The following is a 22,013-nucleotide window of genomic DNA, read 5'->3' on the forward strand; positions in this document are numbered from 1 at the left end:
TATATATGTGGCTGGATGAGAAAATCTAATTGCAGATGCATTGTCGAGAGTTTAAACCTCAAAGGGAGTTGGACATTTAAAACCTGGACACTGGACTGAAATGGCCTCTGCTGATGCAAAGGATTTGTATATATGTTAGCGCATGCACCTGGTAATGTAACAGTTTGTGTATATAGATAAGTATAGTAAGTAATGTAACATGGGTTGAGAAAATGAAGCCATCTTTTAAAATTATGATGGTTCATTTTTCCATAAGGATGGAGGCATTACGAAACTATCATATTTTCATAATAGTATTGTGGGATATTGTAAAATAGGTTTATGGTTGTGGATGGTTCTGTCTGTGTGACTAATTCAATTAAATCAGAGTCAGCATTTCAACCTTGCAGTCTATCAAGAGTTGGATGTAAAGCAGACTTTTGAAATGGTGATGGACAAGTGAGGATGAGGGTTCCACAGATAAGGTGTGAATGAAATTTGCATTTTTTTTTTTAGAAACGTGAAGGGGTTGTTTGATTTTCAAATGCATGGTAGGATGTTTACATCTAACAAGATAAATAGGGCAACGTTATTATGTGTATTTGTCCCAAAATAAAAGAGGCCATATTGACAACATGAAAGATTTTCATATTATGGGAAAAGTACATTTCCAAATACATGTAGAACAATGGAATTTTACACATTAAAGAAAGAGAAACATATATAAAGAAGGATGGAAGGTTTTGTGGGAGTGGCCAAGTAACATCTTGAATGGTACACCGTGTAAAGCAACCTTCAGGAAAAGCCTCTGGAATTCCACTGTTGAGTGGGTGCTGTGGTATCCTTGCTGGATTGCTCATTAAATTTAAAATCTATTTTGGACTGTTGCCTTAAAGGGGTTTATGTAGTTCAGAATTGGGTTAATTAGGAATTTTGGGATTTGTTATAATATCAAATAACTGTAATCTTATGTCTGTGTTTGAATTCTTTTCTTTTGTTAATACATTTTTAATTTATTTTTTAAAATCACTAAAGGTATGAGTGGACTCACTACTTCTGAATTCAGTGCACAAATCATCTTGTAATAAATACAAATTGCAAAACCATTGTGATAGTGTGGCCAAGTTTCCCTTGTGGATTTGGTCAGCCTGGCACATATCACCTGCCGCATCATAACACATCAACGGATATGTGGATAGTGCGGAAAGATAGTTTTGAGGTAGATCAGCCATGATCTAGTTAAATGGTGGAGCAGGCTCGAGGATTTGTAATGGCCTACTCCTATGTTCCAAGGAGTTGGGCCGGGGTTCACGCATGCACAGTTTTTGGAAGCAACTGGCCATTTAAATCATCAGCTGTCTCCCCTGAAGTGGCATTTTGGTAGGTCAGGAGTGTGAAACCCAGAGTGTGTAGATTAGACCAGGTCTGAAATAGGTGGATTTATTTGGATAGCCAGGCCCTTTGGAGAGATAAGTCACCCCTTTGGATATGATCCCAGGACACTTTTGTGAGAGGTACAGCTCCCTTTGGGATTGTTAAAAGTAAACATGATTGTGTGTAAAAAGTGCACGAACTCATTGAGACTGTCAAAGAACTGTCAAAACTGTCAAAGAAACTGTCGAAGAATACCAAGTGCGTTAGAATGGAGATGGTAAGGGCAAAGGTTAGTGGGTGGGGGGCATAGGTTGACATGAATTGGCACTTGGCATAGGGCCTATAATGGGCCATGGGATTTGGGGGGCATGGGTGGTATGAGGGGCCATGGCGGTGGGTAAAGAGGCATGAGGTGGGAAACGTTGATATGGATGGGGCATTGGGGGGTGAGGGCTGGAGGGCACTTTTTTTGTTGTAATCTTTTGTTTATGTAATTCACCAAAATGCCAGAAGAGAGAGGCAGGCCTTCCAGTCAGCCCGCCTCCACACCCGGCAGCCTCTGCATTCGTTCCTGGGGTGGCAGGCCTGACTTCTAATCCAGTCTGCTGCATCCTCCCCCCACCATCTCCCCCCATCATCTCCCACGCCCTCATAAGCAACAAAAATCAGAGGAGGGTGGCCATTTTTAAAGGCCGGGTTCACAGAGCCAGGAATTCTCCTGTGTCTGCGCACCTGTCCTGGGAGCCAAAATCTGGGCCTAGGTGTTGGTTAGAGAGGGGGCAGACATTTGTAATGTTGTATTCTGCAAATAAATCTAGTATTAAGTCAAAGATCGGTGTCTGGTTTTTTACTTCGCCATCTGCCTATCAGAAGTTTAACACCTCTAATGGTTTGTACTCACATCATTGAAGTGCTTGGTAGTTTTCATAATGTACGGGGCTCTCTCATTCTTCTCGGGTTTCATCCAGCCCTGACCGAAAAACTCCCTGTGGGGAGAACAAACCCATTAACATTTAACCATGTGCAAGTATTGCTCCCGTGATATGGAAAGACTGGTCAGGCTGGGACTCTTTTTTTTTAGTCCAGAAGAGAGAATACGGAAGGTTGACCTAATATATTTATTTAAAAATATAAATGGGGTTTCAATAGATCAGCTGTGGAGAAGATATTTCCACTTGTGGGAGACTAAAACCAGGGGTCATAAATATAAGATTTTAAAAATTTTTTATTTACAGGATTTGTGCATCCAGCATTAATTACCCATCCCTAAATGCCCTTGAGAAGCTGGCATGACAACTGATTGAACAGTGAAGCTATTTCAAAAGGCAGTTAAGAGCTAAAGGTCTGGAGTTACATATAAGTCAGACCAGGCAAGGATGGCAGATTTCCTATTCTAAAAGACATTCATGAACCAGTTGGGTTTTTATAACAATCCAACAGCTTCATGGTCACCATTACTGAGAAGAGCCTTTTATTCAATTAACTGAATTTAACAGCCTCAGCTACCATTATGGGATTTGAACTCATGCCTTCCGATTATTAGTCCAGACCTCTCAATTACTAGTCCCTGTACATAACCACTCTGCTACTATTCCTGATAGTCACTAATAAATCCAATAGGGAATTCAGGAGAATCCCTCTTACTCAGTCAGTGGCTAAGATTTGGGACTCCCTACCATGGAGTAGTTGAGGTGAATCATATAGACACATGTAAAAGGAAGCTAGATAAGTAAATGTGGGAGAAAGCAGCAGAAATATAGAGTGATTGGATGTGATGAAGCAAGGGTGGGAAGTGGCTTGAGTGGAGCATAGATATAAGGGCAAGTTGGCCTGTTTCTGTGATGTACATTCTGTGTAATTCTATGAAAGGTATATAACCCCTGGTGGATTAAACAATGACTTACTCGTACGGAATACATCCGAAGATGAGATGATCCAATAATGTCAATTCCTCAGCTATCTCCAGGGCAGAGAGGTTTTCAAATGTCTCTTCCTCTGTCTTTCCAAAAAAGAGGAAAGAAGATGGGGCTTTAAAAAGAAAACTTCTCAACTCACAGCTCAAATTAAAGCTTCATGTAGAAAATAGATACCCACCACATTCATTATCTCTTCCAATGTTGTTTGATTGTCCACTGAGTCTTCTTGGCTCAAAGTCCTGGAAGTTGGAAACACTTGTGTTATTAAACAGATGGTACTGAGAGGAGATATGACAGAGGTCTTTAAAATACTGGAAGCTGTAGATAACATTGAAAGCAAGCAATTCATCTGACACATTTGGCACAGGGCTAGAGCACTCAGGTACAAATTTCACAAGCCATGAGCAAAGTTGAGATGATTTTTAAAAAAAAACTTTGTTTCCTGCCACATATAGTTATTTATAAACAATTTACTGACCTGATAGTCACATTGATGATTTCCAAGCAGCCTCACTCACTGGTTCCCATGGACAATACTAGAATAGTGGCCTTAAAGGTACAGACCCTTAAGGAACTAAATATCACCACCAGGCTCCATATTTCCTATTAAACAGGCTGGCACTCTTTCCTTGAAGAGAGAGGGTTGAGGGGTGACCTAATAGGGATCTTTAAAATTATGAAAGGGTTTGATAGGGTACACTTAGAGAAGATATTTGCAATTATGAGGGAGTCCAGAACTAGGGACCATCAATATAAGATAGGCACTAATAAATCCAATAGGGAATTGAGGAAAAACTTCTTTACCTAGAGAGTAATTAAGATGTAGAACTTGCTACCACATGGAGTGATTGAGTAGAACAGCATAGATGTATTTAAGGGGAAGCCAGTAAAACACATGAAGGAGAAAGGAATAAAAGGGCACACTGATAGGTTGAGATGAAGAGGAGCAGGAGAAGGTTTGTATGGATCACAGTCACCAGTATTGAACAATTGGGACGTTTCTGTGCTGTATTTTCTATGAAACGCCACAGGAGATCAGTTGGAACAAATATTTCTTATGTCTATGGCTAAGATTCTGAGTTTGTGCCCCTGTATATTTTTGTTGAAGAGTTGGCTTCTCAGGAAAACTTGCCTGATGATGTTGGCAGCTGCTTTCCTCTCCTGTGTTAGCAGCTCAGGGTCATGAATGACTTCCTCTAGAAAACCAATCACTTTAGTTTTCAGTTCAGTGTTTGCTTCGAAATCCTGTGGATGGAGGGATAACAATTAACATTCCCGATAACCCTGGTAACATTCCCAATATTCCCAGCTGACTGAAGATAAAGTGGTTCCTCATTCCAAGGATAGAATTTCACTAAACCAGGTTGTTTGCAACCTTGATGTCAATTTGCTGAGTTGAACTCCCAAAACATATCCTTTCCATCACCATCTCCTTCCGCTTCTGTTACACCACGTCTCCACCAATGCCCAGCTTATCCATACCTTTGTTACCTTCAGATTGCTCCTTCAATTCTGGCCTCTTGAACACCCTGATTTTAATCACTCCACCATTGGCAGCCATGCCTTTAGCTGCTTGGGCCCTAAGCTCTGGATTTCCCTGGCTAAACCTCTTTGCCTCTCCATATCATTTCTTTTCTTTATGGCCCTCCTTTAAACCTACCTCTTTAATCAAGCTTTTGGCTACCTGTCCAATATTTCCTTATGTTGCTTGGTGTCAAAGTTTTTTTGATGGTGCTATGGAGCACCTTGGGGTGTTAGACTACTTTCAAGGTGCTACATAAACACAAGTTGTTGTTGTTAACCCACTCACTTGTATTGCTCAGAAATTCAATTCACTAACATCACTTGCAACCTATTGCCATTAAACATCATAACCTGAAGGTACCAGTAAGCATTTATAAGACACCTTTCACATCCTTTGAACCTCCCAAAGCACTTCTCAACCAATGAAGTACTTTTAAAGTGTAGTCATTGTTTTAATATAGGAAATGTAGCATTCGAATTGCACATAGAAAATGAAATAAATGATTAGCCAATGTAATGTTTTGGTGGGGCTGGTTGATGAATACATTTCAGCCACAATTTGCTGTTCTACAAATAATGCTGAGGATCTTCAACACTGGTCCATGTAGGTCATCTGACCTAAGGTTAGCATCTCATCCAAAAAACTGCAACTTTGAAAAGACAGAATTCCCTCAGTACTGCACTGTAGTATCAATCTAGATATATTGATTCACATCTTGGAATGGCACATGAACCTAGAATTTTCAAAGTGTGCTACCACAGAGCCAAACCAACGCGGACAGAAGCAAGGTACTGTATGAACTGCTAGAAGCTAAGTAGTGTAATATAAAGGGTTAATAGCTATAGTCCTATCTCTAGTCGAATCCTTTGACCAAGCAGAAGGGCCCAACCAAGCAACACATTGGCAAAACTGGCATCACAGATTCAACAGGTATAGGACTGCTTTGGAGTTAGCATGGAAGCCTGATATAGAACAGGTCAGCGCACTCCTCTATTACATTGGCAGCAGTGCAGACAACATTTTAATAAGACAGGTTGTTAATGAGGACACAGCAACCTATGAAGAGGTCATTAAGGTATTCAATTCATATTTCAGTCTTCAGAGGAACACTATTGCAGACCAGGGAAGGTTTAACAGGTGCACTCAGGAATCCAGCAAAAGTATTGAATTTTTCACTGATGACCTATATCGTTTGGCTGATAGTTGCGAGTATGGGGCTTTAAAGGATGAACTCATCCAAGGCCGCATAGTTGTGAGAGCACCTGATGAAACCTTATCTGATTTTCTGCAGTCCAGGGAGGATCTGACATTGTCCAAGGCAGTGCAATTAGCATGACAGGCTGAGCTATGGAAGCAGAACCGAGTTTTAGTCCTGGGTGATAGGGATCCTTTGTGCAGTCAATCAGATTACTGACTCAGTCCAGTTTGAGAGGTACCAGTGCACCTACTAAAAAGCAGACTCAGAACAAAGAGGGAGCAGTCGCCGCCATTATCCAGTGCTCCTGTCATGGCATGAGAAAACCTCATCGGCACGAAGACTATCCTGTCATAAATGCAGAGTGCAGAAGGTGGGCCATTTTAAAGTGGTATGCTGCAGCAGAAAGCTTTCAACTCCAGTTCAGAGACACCAGTCTGGTTAAACAGTATCCAAGAAATAGAAGATACTGATGAATATGAAGTGCCTTTCTTGGGCAAGGGTGCAAAGTCCAAGGGGAACTTTTGGAGTGCAGATATCATGGTCAGTGGCCACAAGACAAATTTTAAATTAGAGACGGGAGCAGGGGTGTCGATTCTTTCTGATACAGTACAGTGGTTTAACCCTGAGTTTCTCTAGCCATCTACCATTCAGCTCCATAGTCCAGGGGTCATCCCACTAAGGTGCAAGGGCAGATGACTGCCATACTTCGATGTAATGGAAGAGTTCTAACTGATATTCTGTACGTTATTCATAATCAAGATTACTCTTTATTAAACGCAGAAGCCTGCATAGAGCTGCAGCTCCTTTATTCACCTGTTGCATTAGAAATCCAAGTTGAACCAGAAGGTCTGGGCCAGTCTTCGTGCAAAGAGTTCCACACCAGCCGCAGGAGAAAATCCTAGAAAATACACACTTCTTTGAAGAGAAGGTGGATGATTAATGTGGAGGTGACCAAAAAGCCATTGAGGAAGGTGGCCAGGATACCAATCTGCCTGATTATTCTGGTGACAATACCAGGTGACATAAAACAACCTGGTTCCCAGAATGCTGAGTGAAACAATTGAAGAAAATAAATCTGACTTAGGGAAAACTTGAAGAAGAAATAACTGTTGAAGTATCACCTACTGATTTCGCACACATTTCCGCTGTACAAGAAAGGGAAGCAATTGAACAAGAACCTAATCAGGTACAGCACTACCTAGCAACAGAAATGGAGGTGAAATCCAGCTCTACTCCAGGTACCGATTTGACTGCTGAAGCTTCTGAGGTATCGATGCCTAGTGAAGGGAATAAACACACTGGTGTGAGGGCAGAATGTGCATATATTACATGAACTCCTACAGTACCAACAAAAGAACTATCAACCCTGCTTGAAAATAATCTTCATTCTTCTGTTTATCCATCTGATTCATTCATGAATGTGACATTGGAATTGAACAGCACTTCATCCCAGGGACAGGAATCATTGAATGCACTTAAAGAACAGATACTTTTACCAGATAATGAACTTGCTGGTTTGGAAGATTACAGACCTAATGTAGCTGGACAAACACCAGGAGAAGCTGACAAAGTCCTATTCCTTCAAGATGGAGTAGCTAGTACTATAATGTCAAAAGGGAATTCCACAAAAGAAATTAAGAAGACGAGAATGCCTATTCAACTTTACACAGCAAACCAGAAGCCCACTGATTTATCAGTATATAACTACATTCCTGGAAGAATATGAAGCGCATACATCCTACATGTCTTCCAGGTGAGCCGAGAACATAGTTGGAGATTAATTGCACCACCACAAGAGACACAGTGATGGGGGGATAGTGGGAGGGGAGAGTAGGATGTGTAAGTATTTAATGTGTACAATGAAAGACTTGGGGGGGAGATGTAGTATAAAGGATTAATAGCTATTATGCTAATAGCTAATATACATTATCACTGATGTCAGATCATGTATGACGAGCTCAGAGAGAGATGGTTCTGGAAGGAGCCGCATGCTTTTCTATCCCTGTACATAATTGTCTATAATTAATAAATGAAAGTTCCTAGAAGCCTCATTTCCGGCAGTCTTTGTTAAGTATGTCTTGAGGCTGTTTATGATGACACTTCAAGTAGCAGCAAAGGGAAATGGTCATCTTTTTCTCAGAGATCCTAGGGTTCCATGAAGTGAAACTTCATTCATCTGTAGTTAGCTCTGCGATCTACAACATAATTGTCATGGTTACCCAAGGTGGAGCTAAGATTACTTCATTCACTCCTTCCAGTTTTGTCTAATCTGGAGGAGGTTAATCTGTCATTCATTCCATCAATCAGTCAATCCATTTCTTTCTTTCAATCTTTCTTTCTCTGATTGTCTGCACAATAACCTAGACATTCCAATTAGCATAGCAACAATAACTGGTTCATTTTAAATGGGTTACCATCAACATTAGAATTGGAAAAGCTTGGCCACTGGCTCTGTATCTGGGCTACACCATCCTCCTGATGTGGGAAGTATGCTTCAGTGGCCAGAATCTGCTCTCAGCAGTATACTTGAAGCAGTAATTGGAATTCCAAACCAATTCATTGTGACAGCTGCACTGAAACATGAAAAGGGAATTCTTGATTGAAGCCTTAGAGCCACTTTTTAATATGAGTTCTCTTTTCTTTGCAATGTAACCTCGAGCTTCTGTCCAAAAACTCTGTTTCAAACTTAAATCTCACCCTTTATCTTTCATGTTCAATGTTATCAATAACAGGCTACAGCTTCTGAGAGAAAAGTCATAAAATAAATACGGATGAGGAAGGCCATTTGGTCTATTTATGTCATCCATCTACTAATCATTCTAAAATAATATTTATATGTGTATTCTTGGGATGTGGGTGAAATTGAAGAAGCCACATTATTTGCTCATCCCTATCAGCCCTGATAAGGTGGCAGTAGCTCCTCTTCTTGAACTGCCCATCGTGTGAAGAACTGCTTCCTGACATCACTCTTGAACAATTTAGCTCTAATTTTAAGGTTATGCCCCCTTGTTCCGAACTTTCCCCCAACAGAAGAAATATTTTCTCTCTATCTACCCCATCAAATTTTTTAAGCATCTTAAACAATTGCTAAAATAGCCATATTTATGATTCTTTACTAAAACAGTAAAGTAACATCTCCATTGCCATTGTTTTGCCTCATCACACACTTTAGCCAATGATAACAGCATAGTATTGAATCAGCCAATTTATATCAGTGTGGGGTGCACACTTCCAGTAGAAGCTAGCTTCGCTTCCAAAAAATGTAGATAAACTGATCTTATTATGAGACCCATTAGCTTGGTTAATGGTCATGGCCAAAATACTACCTGGGAATGCTTTGAGACCCAGTGCCTCAACACATTGAGCACACGATTCGTCGCTGCTCTTCGAATGACAAACTCTTTGTCACAAATTCTCTGATCAGCAGGAAAGCCTAGAATCAACAACATAAAATTAATTCAGAAATAAGTAAATAGAGAATGACCAATGAGCTAGACATCTTATAATGACGTATTATCTCCTCCTCCTTTGAGTACATGATTATATATCTGAAAACACCTCTCACCAAATTTCTTAGGACTCTGTCAGAGTCAACAAGTAGCCCAAGGGCAGGTTTTTCCGGTCGGCGAGTGGGGGCAGGGACATGTCAAATGACGCGGGGATACGTCCCGACATCGCATCGCATCATTTAGACTTTCAGTTCAGCAGGCGCACAGCCGAATCAGCTGCGCACCCATCGAACTGGCAACGGCCTATTAAGGCCAACAAAAAACTTATTAAATTGATTGATGGACTTGCCCGTCCAACCTTAGGGTTGGTGGGCAGGCCGGGAGCCCAGGCAGGCCTCGGAAAAAGTATGAAACCTCATCCACAGACGGGATGAGGTTTCATGAGGGCTTTTAAATGTTTAAATAAAAGTTAAGGACACGTTCCAACTCATGTGACAGTGTCACATGAGGGGACATGTCAAGGAAATTTTTTATTACCTTTCTGTCAACTTTTGAATCAGAGCCGATCCCCCGAGGCAGCATTTTGCCTCAGGGAGATCTTTGTGCTCTTTGCCCCCTGCCTCCCGCCGCCTGCACAGGGAGTGCATAGTGCATAATTAACAGAGCCTTAATTGGACCACCCATGGTGCACCCCCCCCCCCACCCCCGACCGGGGGCACCGGCGCCCGCACTTCCCCCCGCAACGGGGGGAAAATGTTCCCCCAAGTCTGAGCACAGTTTATGCCCAGATTGCTGAAAGTGGAACTTCTATTCATATTTAGGGAGTTTAATCACCAAAGTCTTTTCATCAAGCAAAGTTAATACAACCTCCTTAGTAACAGGAGGGAGTCTAATATGATTTCAAATATGTATTTATTTTCATGATTAGTTTCTTTGATATTTAACTGACTATTCATTTTTGAGATTTCAGATTTTGAAAATCCAAGATATTGGGACCATGATCAGATACAAACAGCTTTTGGCCTGTACCAAAGACAAGTTACCCCCTCTCTCTCATGGGGTACGTTTCTATCTTGCTCTGCAAGGAAATTTTCATGGGATTTCTGCTCGACTTATATATCTCCATCATCTGTGGAAAAATATTATCATTTATGCAATTTTTTCAGTGTCTCCATCTGCTCATGCCAGAGGATCTCAATGAAATTTGTTCTTGTGCTCTAGGGTGATTTTGTAAAGCAGAGGGGTAGCTACTGACTTTGTGCAATAGTGTGAAACTAGGAATGGTGAGTCAGCAGCCAGATTTACATCCCTCCTAATTTTTAGTTCCATTGATTTCAATCACACCGACTCACAATCTCCCATTTTACTCTATTGCACCAACAGGATCCACCCTGCACTTTTTATTGCACTCCTCAAACAATGGGACATGTACTGTCTACAACTGTCTCACTAACAGACAATTAAAACACTCTGTAGGACACCCTTCGTGAAAATATTCACCGCACAATACATCATACACTCCCTTGTTAACCACATACATTTTGCTGTTTATAACACACACCCCTCTATAACACTCTTCCAAAGAGCCAGCACAGGCATGATAGACCAAATGGACTCCTTCTGTGCTGTGAGATTCTGTGGTTCTAACACCGATAGACCATAACTTCAGATATAATTCACTGTGTTACTTTCATTCATAGAAAAAACTGTATCAAGAGTGGAATTCCATGGGGCTACTTGAACCATTATCACACAGGATATATTGATTGACATCAGATTGGCAAAGGTAGTCTGGAATTGAGTTCATAGAGTGTATTCAGGACAATTTCTTAGAGCAGTATGTTCTAGAGCCAACATGAGAGCAAGCTATTCTAGACCTGGAAATGTGCAATGAGACAGGATTTCCAAAAGGCATTTGATAACACAAAATAAGAGCTCATGGTTTAGGTGGTAACATATTAATATGGATAGGGGATTGGTTAGCTAACAGGAAACAGAGAGTAGGCATAAATGTGTAATTTTCAGGTTGACAAGCTGTAACTAGTGGAGTGCCACAGGGATCAGTGCTAGGGCCTCAACTATTTACAATCTACATCAATAACTTGGATGAAGTGACAGAATGTACGATTGCTATACTGCTGAGATGATAGAGACACAAAGATAAATAGGAGAGTAAGCTGTGAAGAGGGCATAAGGCATCTGCAAAGGGAATGTAGATAGGTTAAGTGAATGGGCAAAAAATTGACTGATGGAGTATAATGTGGGAAAATATGACCTTATCCACTTTGGTAGAAAGAATAGAAAAGCAGTATATTACTTAAATGAAGAAACATTGCAGAATTCTGCAGTACAGAGGGATCTGAGTGTCCTGGTACATGAATCACAAAAAGTTAATATGCAGGTATGGCAAATGATTAGGAAGGCAACTGGGATGTTGTGATTTATTGCAAGGAGAATGAAATGTAAAAGTAGGGATGTTCTGCTATAGTTGTACAAGGTTTTGGTGAGACCGCATCTGGAGTACCATAGAACCACAGAAAGGCTATGGCGCAGAAAGAGGCTGTTCAGGCCATCGTGACTGTACAGGCCAAAAAAGAGAAAAAAAAGAAACTAGCCACTCATTTTAGCCCCATTTTCCAGCAACTGGTCCGTATCCTTGCAGGTTACAGCACTCTGGATGCTGATCCAGGTACCTTTTAAATGAGTTGGGCATTTCAGCCTCAACCGCCAATTTAGGCAGTGAATTCCAGATGCCCATCACCCTCTGGTGAAAATATTTTTCCTTATGTCCCCTCTGATCTTTCTACCAATCATCTTAAATCCATGCCCCCTGGTAATTCACCTCTAAGGGAAACAGGTCTTTCCTGTCTACTCCATCTAGGCCCCTCATAATTTTGTGCACCTCAATCAGGTCACCCCTCAGCCTCCTCAGGATCAGCCGTGATCTCCAAGGAAAACAATCCCAGCTTATCCAATCTTTCCTCACAACTGCAATTTTCAAGCTCTGGTAACGTTTTTATAAATCTCATCCGTACTCTCCAGAGCAATTATGTCCTTCCTGTAATGTGGTGACCAGAACTGTACGCAAAATTCCAGCTGTGGCCTAACCAGTGTTTTATACAGTTCCATCATTACATCCCTGCTTTCGTATTCAATACCTTGTCCAATAAAGGAAAGCATTCCATATACTTTATCACCTTAACCACCTGTCCTACACCTTCGGTGGACCTCCTGTGGACATGCACTCCAAGGTATCGCACTCCTTCAACCCCTCTCAGTATCCTTCCTTTTATTAAGTATTCCCTTGCTTTGTTTGCCCTAGTGAAATGCATTAGCTCACACTTTCTGGATTGAATTCCATTTGCACTTTCCCGCCCACTCAACCAAACTACTATGTAATTTTGGTCTCTCCTTACCTAAGAAAGGATATAATTGCATTAGAAGCAGTTCAGAGAAGGTTCACTCAACTGATTCTTGAGATGGAAGGCTTATCTTATGAAGAAAGATTGGACTGGTTGAGCCTGTATCCATTGGTGTTTAGAAGAATGAGAGGTATCTTATTGAAACATATAAGATCCTGAGGAGACTTGATGAGGTGGACACTGTGAGGATGTTAACCCTTATGGGAGAGACTAGAACTAGGGGGCATAGTTTAAATATAAGGGGTCTCCCATTTAAGATGGAGGTAGGAGAATTTTCTTCCCCAGAGTGCAGTGGAAGAAGGGTCATTCAATATTTTTAAGGCTGAGTTAGATAGATTCTTGATTAACAAGGGAGTCAAAGGTTATAGACGGTAGACAGGAAAGTAGAGTTGAGGCTACAATCAGATCAACCATGATCTTATCAATGGAGGAGCAGGTTCGAGGGGAAAATGGCCTACTCCTGCTCCTAGTTTGTATGTTCATATTAATCTGTGGAACATTATGGGATGTATTCCATGTTTATTTCCTTCATTTATGCTGTTGCTGCTTGTTTTGTAAATTAAACAGACAAACTGTTCCGTGTTTGTCCCCACAACCATAGCTATGAATAACTAATGTGGCTCAAATGCAGCCTCGATATTATAGAACCAGTTACCAAGAATTATTATTGGTAAGGATCCAGCATAAAGAGATCGGCTCCCCTGTGCCAAAGTGTAAAATGTACCTGCACTGGCCAAGGACATCCGTCTGAACTTCTCCTTGGTGGGTGTGCCCTCATTGGCTCCCGCTGTAGCAATGGCAAAGGCTGAGGTTGCTGAAAGTGCACTGCGGTTGTTGTCCATCTCCCGGCTGGATGTGACCACCACTCCATTATTGTAGGAAAACAAGGAGAATTCTGTGGCGTCACAACAGATCATTGTAGTGATCCCAATTCCTGGTCATTTTCAGTCATTATTTCCATCCACAGTGTAGCTTATAGTGGCTGTGCCAATTTATGTACCACATATCATCTATAACATTTTCTATGTAACATAGAGACCGTCATTCTCCATATAGCACAGCAACTGTATCATTTTCATTATGGTTCTCCACACAATATAGCAACTATATAATTAGTTGTTTTGTAGTGCAGAACTTGAGTATTACTGGAAAATGTTGAGGCTTTTCATCTTGCACTCATCAGGACACTTCACAAGAATACCAAATGTAAAGGGAACAACCATGTACACTGTATGAGAAGAGAGTGCTGATTGGTTGGAAAGTGGACTCTGAGGCGTTACCATTGAGAATGCACCAATTGATGGTGACTGACAGTTAACTGCCAATCATTATTTGAAATTTAAACCAGTCAGCTTGACCCTAATTAGTCAAGGCATTGTCATAAGGAATGAATCAGCAGTGAGTGGCTGTCACTTATTTTGTTTAGCTGAAACAGGCGCAATGTGTGTACATGTTCTTTCTGTCTGCAAAGAACAGGGCCCTGTGTATTAATAGATGTAGCTTCCAGTACACGCAAATGCGCCACACTGCAGGCCCAACTGACAATCTTAAATTGGTTGCCTGCGTAATTCTTAGCACATTGAGGATTATTTAGCAAATGTTGTCCAATCGTGAAATTGTTTCTAATATTGGACTCTGTTTTTTGAGTTTTGCAAACACAGGCTAGTTGTACCTTGCCCACAGCAGCTTTTGTAAACAGCAGCTGGGACATGAACAGCATGATTTTATTTAATTGAATTAGTGTTCACCAGTTTATGTCAAGATCTTTATTACTTAAACATAAAATGACGAAAACATCAAAAACAAGGATTTATATTCTATCCCTGCAGAGTGGATTGGTAAAACTTAGAAAGAAATATGTTGTTCTAAGAAAGGGTTAAGGAGATATACAAAGATATTTTCTGAGATGGAGGACTAATATCTGAATATATTTGGGGAAAATAACAATAACAGCTTGCATTTATAGAGCACCTGTACCATAGTAAAATGTCCCAAGGTGCTTCATAAGAGTGTTATCAGACAAAATTTGATGCTGAGCCACGTAAGGAGATATTCAGGCAGATGACCAAAACTTTGATCAATGACATAGGTTTTAAGGAGTGTCTTAAAGGAGGAGAGAAAAGTAGAGAGGCGGGGAGGTGTAGGGAGCAAATTCCAGAGCTTAGGGCCTAGGCAGTTGAAGGTTTGGGAATGGTGGAGTGATTAAAATCAGGGATGTGCAAGAGACCAGAATTGGAATGATGCAGAAATTTTGCAGGGGTGGCGGACATTACAGAGATAGGGAGGGTGATTGATCTGGAGTTATATCCCTGGTGAGCTGGCACCATACCTGGGGTCCTTACCTGAGGAGTTCTTGCCTTTCAGTTTTTTTGGTGTTGTTGGAGATTTTGTTGGTGAAGTTTCTGTCTCAGCCTCATCACTAAGAGCCTGCTCGATCTCAGAATCTTCCTTGACTGTCTTGCCTGCACCTGATTGTAACAAGAGATTAATCAGATGTTTGGAGGATTGAATACTCCCTCCTTTCAGTCTTTGGTCTAGACTCCTGCTCAAATCCCTGGAATAAAAAAATTCTCTTTTACTGCAAGCCATGCTAGAATAATTGGCCTCTCATTGTTGACATTTTTCAGACAAAGACCAATTTTATTGTCCATAAATATGCCTGGCACTTAAGGTTGACTGTTAAGACAATCAGTTTATTGTAAATACATTTTTTGGATGATGAGCTGGGATGAGTTATCCTTTTTGTAGCAGTTATTGTCTAATAGCTTAAAGATAAAGGTCAAGAGACTTGCACTCTTGAGCAAATTATTAACTATTCCTGCAGGGCAAATAGATTGGCCTGTTGTTTGGGCACCAAAAAACGTCATAAGCCTCACACATGGATAAGAAACACACATTTATTACCACCTGGAAGTGCACTTCCCGCCATATTGGTATTGCCATAAAATTCAGAGATAGGTTAATGGAGGTAACTCAGTGTAGCTGAGAAATAAGAAGTTGTGGAAGGCTGTAGTCTATTACTTTCTAAGCAAGGGCCTGTGGAATTTCAACTAAGATAGCATATAGAGGAGTTTCAGACAAATGTATTGATTATTCATTTGCTGGTATCTATGAGATAATTCCAAGATCTGATCCTCCGCCTGCCCAGACACTGGACCTGGGGTTCCCTGGGATCCTTTGGCTAATGTTACTCCCCTCAATGCTTGGCGACTAGAATAGACTTCATAACGAATGTGTTTATTAATTTATGGAGATGCTATATGAGGAATTATTTGCCATCAGTGACCTCACTCACATGGTCGCCTTTAAGTAAGCTTGAGCAAGCTTGTCAGGATGCTGGACATATTTCTCAAACAAAGGACTGTCCCAGATAAGCTGGAATGTTTGGTCATTGATCTGCAAATAATCTACAATTACTAACATCTACAAGACCGAAGTGAATTATTTCCTATCACCTGGTGTTCACTGTACATCAGGTGCATGGGAACCCCACCACTTGCAAGTTCCTCTCCAAGTCACACACCATCCTTTCTTGGAACTATATCACCATTCCTTCATTGTTACTGGGTCAAAATCCTGGAATCCCTGTCCTAATTGCATTGTGGGTGTATTTGCACCATGTGGACTGCAGCAATTCAAGAAGGCAGCAAACAATCACCTTCTCAAAGGGAATTATGGATGAAGTAATAAATGCTGGCCTTGCCAGTGATGCCCACATCCTGATAACAAGTAAAAATAAAATTCAATACCTGACACTGTGGTGTAGCCCTGTCCTCCTTCCTGACCTGTACTCATCAACTCACTATTTGTGTTGAGCTCCATAAATGTGTTAACAGCTCACCTCCTTTGGTAGGACCAACGTCTTCATCTTTATCCAATTTGGTTTCTTGCTCATCAGGGAGCTTGTTGGAATAAGTGCTCGACACATACAGTTTATTGATATCCAGGGTGGTCTTGCTGAAGGGCGATGAGGAAGAGTACATGCTTGCATAGCCATTGGCTGAGCAGGTCATTGTGGCCAGATCCAGAGCCTTTCCCCCAGTTATAATGGGAATGTTTAAGGAAAGCTTCCTCCTCCGAATTGGCGATGATGATTTGGAAATAGATAGAGGTGGCGGGGAGGAAAATTTCCGACTGGCTCGAGGGGATTTTGGGGGGTCTCTGTACAAAAGCTTATTATTTTGGCTGCTTGCAAGAAACAGTTCGAGTGACCTACATTTGAGAGGAAATCAAGCATTAATATGATTAAAATGATAAAATGCTGAAGTATAATTGCTCCATTTTATTTAACTGAAAGCACCATTACATGAATAGGTTGTAATGTGAAATTAAATCTACTTTCCTTAGATGGAAAACTTTTCTGACAGGATGACAATTAATATTCCTGATTTATTTTTCGAGAAGTTGGTTGGAAGGATTTACTGGGGCAGAAATTGGACATTGTTGCACTTGATTTATAGGCATTAAATGGGAGCAATGAGACCCAATTAATGGGGAACTACATCTTGGGTCTGGGGCAGACTTGCCCAACGTCCGGCCCGCAGGCTGAGCCCTTCTATGTGGGCCCCGAGCCAGTTTTCAAAATTCAGGTCAAACAGGTGAGTTTCAACGAGAGATTCTGCATGGAGCTGCCCCTCCAATCAGAGACTGCTTCTCTCCTGCATTTGCTGCTGATAGGCTCAAGCCTATCAGCAGCAAATGAGAGAAAGAAACAGTCTGGTCATTTTTATTAATTGGATAGGCTGGGGTTGTTTTCTTTGGAACAGAGGAGGATGAAGGGAAGATTTTATTGAGGTGTATAAAGTTATGAGGGGCCTAGATAGAGTGGATAGGGAAGACCCATTTCCACTTGCAGAGGTGTCAATAACCTGGGGAACAAAGATTTAAAGTAATTGGTGAAAGGAGTAGTGTTGAGGAGAATATTTTTCACCCAGATAATGGTGGAGGCCTGGAATTCACTGCCTGAAAGGATGGTAGAGGCAGAAATGCCCATCGTATTTGAAAACACTTGGATCTGCACCTGAGATGCTATAACCTCCTAGGCTACAAACCAAAAGCTGGAAGGTGGGATTAAGCTCAATGGCTCTTTTTCAGCCAGCACACACATGATCTTTCAAATAGCCTCGTTCTGAGCTGTAAATTTTTCTGTTTCTAAATTTAAGGGCCTAACATGCATGGTAAGCCTCCATGCAGAACTAATCTGCATGGCATGGGGCAGGAGTCAGGGGTGGTCAGCTCAGCAGCAGCCATTCCCGCTGAATAAAATCAGTTTCACAAAGAACCATGGATCCAGGAGGAGAAGGAATGGGCATCCTGGCTCCATAGCTCACCCAAGGGCTGCTGCTTGCGCCTCCCCAGTTTCTCCTCCTTTCACCTTACGGCACATCACCAAGAGCCTCTGCCATGAAGTGAATGGCCCAAGATTTGAACCAGAAGTGTGAACTGCCTGCACTCATCCACAACATTTAGATGTTGGCTGAAGTACAATATTGGACCAGATTATGGTTTGTACTCACCTTCCAGCTTTAATACCTGAAATTGGGCACCAATGAACTTTCATCCCACTATATCCATTGACATACGGAACTAAATGGATAAATAATCAAATCACCTGAATACACCAGGTTTATGACAGATAATTCTGGTTACAGGCTATAAGCTAAATGAGTGAAATGGTTGTAGTCCATATCCTTAATGTTCACTTAGCTTCCTCACACTCTTGGATTACTCACCATAAAGCATCCTTTGATTTTAAATCAGTGAATCGTGATAGAAAATTCATCAAATAATTTATACTTGAAAATTATGTTGCATAATATTATCAAATGTATCTTTTATCAAATTGCACTGTTGGCAGATTTAACACAAATATTGGCAAATCCCCACATTAAAACAGGAATTCAATGATTTTGTTAGCGAAATTGATCTGGAGAAATCTTCATGAAAATATTGATGAGATTACTACACACAGTAATTGTGCCTCTTTTATCACTTGATTCACTGAATGTTGGATAAGCTTTAACCTTCCCCATTTACATACACACACACTCGCACACACACACATTCTCGTGCACACACATCGTACACATTCATTCTCACACATATGCGCGCACTCTCTCTCTCTCACACACACACACACACATGCGTGTGCCTTAAATGTATTACACACACAACAGGTAAATGGACAGAACACCTTGCAGGTATTGCACTTATTGGCCTCTTGTAGATGGTGATGAGCTTGTCCAGCACGACATCAGCTGTAGTGAAAACTCGATATGAATGCAAGAATGTGTTGAGGAAGTCTATACTCAAGAAACGCAGATCAGTCAGGCGTTCCAACAAACGTTCCACACTTGCATAGCGAATCTGGAGAACTTTGCAGGAATTGAGGGTTTTGCTGAATCGTATATCAACATCATCACAGTACAGGCTTGTGTCAGACCTGCCAATCACAATAAAAACAGAATTAGCAATGTGTTGGTGTAAGCATGTTAAGATTACAAAGACTTTGATCATGAATTGTACACCCTTGGATGGGACCAGATAACATTTGTTAGATTTTTGATAGGGAAGAGTATTGAAGGTCAGAAGCAAGACAGAGAATAGAGTTTAGGTACAGATCAGCTATGATCTCAATGAGTGGCAAAACAGGCTTGAGGGGCTGAATGGCTCCTCCTGTTCCTATGTTTTTATGTTTTTTGTTAATATTGAAGCTGCGGGCACTGGGTGCATGCCCTTTGTATTCTGGGTCCAACTGAAGCCCAGATCGGTCATTCTGCATAGATGCAGACTCATGGAGGGAAATATGAAGTATGACAGGCTCTTTCATTTCAGTTTCTGCAACGGTTATGTCCCTTTCTCTCCATTCCCCAAATAACCAATATTGTCTCTTATGACGTTCACCCCAACTCTTTATAACCATGGTTGGATCTGTCCCTTTTATCACAGCCCAATCTGCAGTTTGATTGCTATGATAGCTCACGGAGGATAGTTGGAAGAAAGGAAAATGGCATACTGAGGCAGCAGGAGATAGCAATTAACACATTTTTATGCAGTGAGTTGTGATCTGGAATGCACTGCCTTAAAGAGTGGTGGAAACACATTAAATTGTAACTTTCAAAGAGGATTCCGATAAATACTTAAGGGAAAAACACTACAGGGCTAGGGGGAAAGTGCAGGGGAGTGAGACTAATTAGATAGCTCTTTCAAAGCACAATGGGTTGAATGATCTCTTTCAGTGCTGTATAATCCTCTTGATGGCTGATTTCTGTTGGATTGCTGTAGCTAGGAACAGTCTTGCATAAACTTAACTTTTGTGGGACCTGGAAATGCTCAATGCTAAAGGCAGGGAAGAAAAATTATCCAAGATTTCACATGAAAAAGTACATCCCATAGCTTATGAAGGGTAAAGGTTGGACAATATTCCACTGGGTATGCCAGAGAGAGTTTGTGGGGCCTATGGGGAGTTTACTGGGAAAGATTATGTTTACCCCATGAAGAGAAGGAATGCTTTACTCTTCCCAGTATTTTAACAAGGTGAGCGACACAGCGGGGAAAATATTAGCGCAAAACGTGCTTACTTAATCATCTGAGGAACTGTGACTTTTGAATTCTCTTCAAACGCATTCATCATCAGACCATTGCATCGAATGTTATCTATGCACTAGAAAGAGTGAAAGAATTCAATAAGATGTGTAGAATTCTAATGAAGTTTAAGAATTGAAATTACTGTTAGCCAATGTTATCATCTGAACATAGTGGAGCAACTGAGTAGCTGAATGGCCTACTGCTGTTCCTGGGTGCCAACACCTATGCATGCGAACCAAATTCTTCTCTCTGCTATTTTAGTGGAGGTGTTAATCCACTAAATGAATTAAAAACTGTCACACAAAATATCTTCACCTAGGTTTCTCAATTAAAAAATAATTAAGGAGGAAATATTTCCATTTTCTACCTCTTTGCTGCTTCTATGCAGTACTAATGGAGTGCAGCATTGCCAGAGGTGCCATCTTTTGGGCAAGACATTAAATCAAGTTCAGCAGATGTACAAGATCCCATAGCAATGTAAAGGAGAGGAAGGAGTCATTGTCCAGCATGGCCTTGCTCAACCAATGTCAATTAACTGGCTGTTCATTTCATTGAAAATTGGCCGCCATGTTTTTTATTCTTCATCCTCAGGATGTGAGCAATGTTGACAAGACCAGCATTCATTGTCAACCCCTAATCGCCCTGACTCCATGTGATGAAGGGTTCCTGGGGTGACCGTCACACAGTAATGAAGGAGTAAGACTGGAAATTGGAAAAACACTTGTATGAAAAAGAGCAGGAGGAGTGGGCCTATTTGGATAGCTTTTTCATTGGGCTGGCACAGGTGAGATGGTCACAGAGTGACCCTCTGCTGTGCTATATGACTTTATGAAGGTTCACTCACCTGGCTGATGTCACTTGTCCACGCTGCTTTCTCCTGACGTGACGAGGCCACCAGGATCACAGTGAAGGAAGGGGAATCTTTTGGTTCCACAACGATTTTGAAGTCAAGGTGTTCCATGTCCTGTCCCAATCCCCGAGCTGACAGATTTAAACAAGAGAGAAGCTTTATAATAAGGAATACAGCCAGCTTGGTCCTTCACCCACTCCTCTTTCTATTTTGGAATCAGTCCCAGTCACATGCCAACCCAAGAAAGGATTAAGCACCTACTGCCTGCCCCTGTGGGTTCCCTGATAGTTCCACAACTCCTTGTCAGGAACTTTCTCAGCTACACCCACAGGCACACATATACACACTCTCAAACACACTCACACCAACACACACACTTCTGCTTTGGTTGTGTCGGCATCACAGACAAACATCTGTATTCTGCCAACATTTTAATAAATGTGGTTAACAATGCAATAAATAACCAGATAATCTTTTTTTATGATGTTCGATGAATAGATATTGGCCAGAACACCAGGGTTAACTTCCCTGCTCTCCTTCAAAATAGTGGCATGGATCCTTTACATCCACCTGAGACCTCGGTTTAACATCTCATCGAAAAACAGCATCTCCGACAGTGCAATGCTCCCTCAGTACTGCACTGGAGTGTCACCCTGATTTTTGTGCTCAAACCCTAGAGCAGGACTTGAACCTTGTGATTCAGAGGTGAGAGT

The 22,013-nt window shown here is 41.3% G+C and overlaps 1 protein-coding gene across 1 annotated transcript in view; it reads right to left on the reverse strand.

Moving 5' to 3' along the window:
- Positions 1 to 22,013, reverse strand: part of rasgrf1 (Ras protein specific guanine nucleotide releasing factor 1) — a 109,651-nt gene that overhangs the window by 28,188 nt on the left and 59,450 nt on the right. The window contains exons 13-23 of the mRNA XM_078529921.1: positions 21,295 to 21,431; positions 20,444 to 20,526; positions 19,057 to 19,305; positions 16,705 to 17,075; positions 15,206 to 15,331; positions 13,588 to 13,758; positions 9,319 to 9,425; positions 4,402 to 4,514; positions 3,448 to 3,508; positions 3,258 to 3,352; positions 2,255 to 2,339 (exon numbers count right to left, since the gene is read on the reverse strand). Of these exons, the coding sequence (XP_078386047.1) occupies positions 2,255 to 2,339; positions 3,258 to 3,352; positions 3,448 to 3,508; positions 4,402 to 4,514; positions 9,319 to 9,425; positions 13,588 to 13,758; positions 15,206 to 15,331; positions 16,705 to 17,075; positions 19,057 to 19,305; positions 20,444 to 20,526; positions 21,295 to 21,431 (1,598 nt within the window). The remainder of the gene's footprint in view (positions 1 to 2,254; positions 2,340 to 3,257; positions 3,353 to 3,447; positions 3,509 to 4,401; positions 4,515 to 9,318; positions 9,426 to 13,587; positions 13,759 to 15,205; positions 15,332 to 16,704; positions 17,076 to 19,056; positions 19,306 to 20,443; positions 20,527 to 21,294; positions 21,432 to 22,013) is intronic.

This window comes from Cetorhinus maximus, chromosome 26, assembly GCF_964194155.1.
Source record: "Cetorhinus maximus chromosome 26, sCetMax3.hap1.1, whole genome shotgun sequence".
Classification (NCBI taxonomy): Eukaryota; Metazoa; Chordata; class Chondrichthyes; order Lamniformes; family Cetorhinidae; genus Cetorhinus; species Cetorhinus maximus.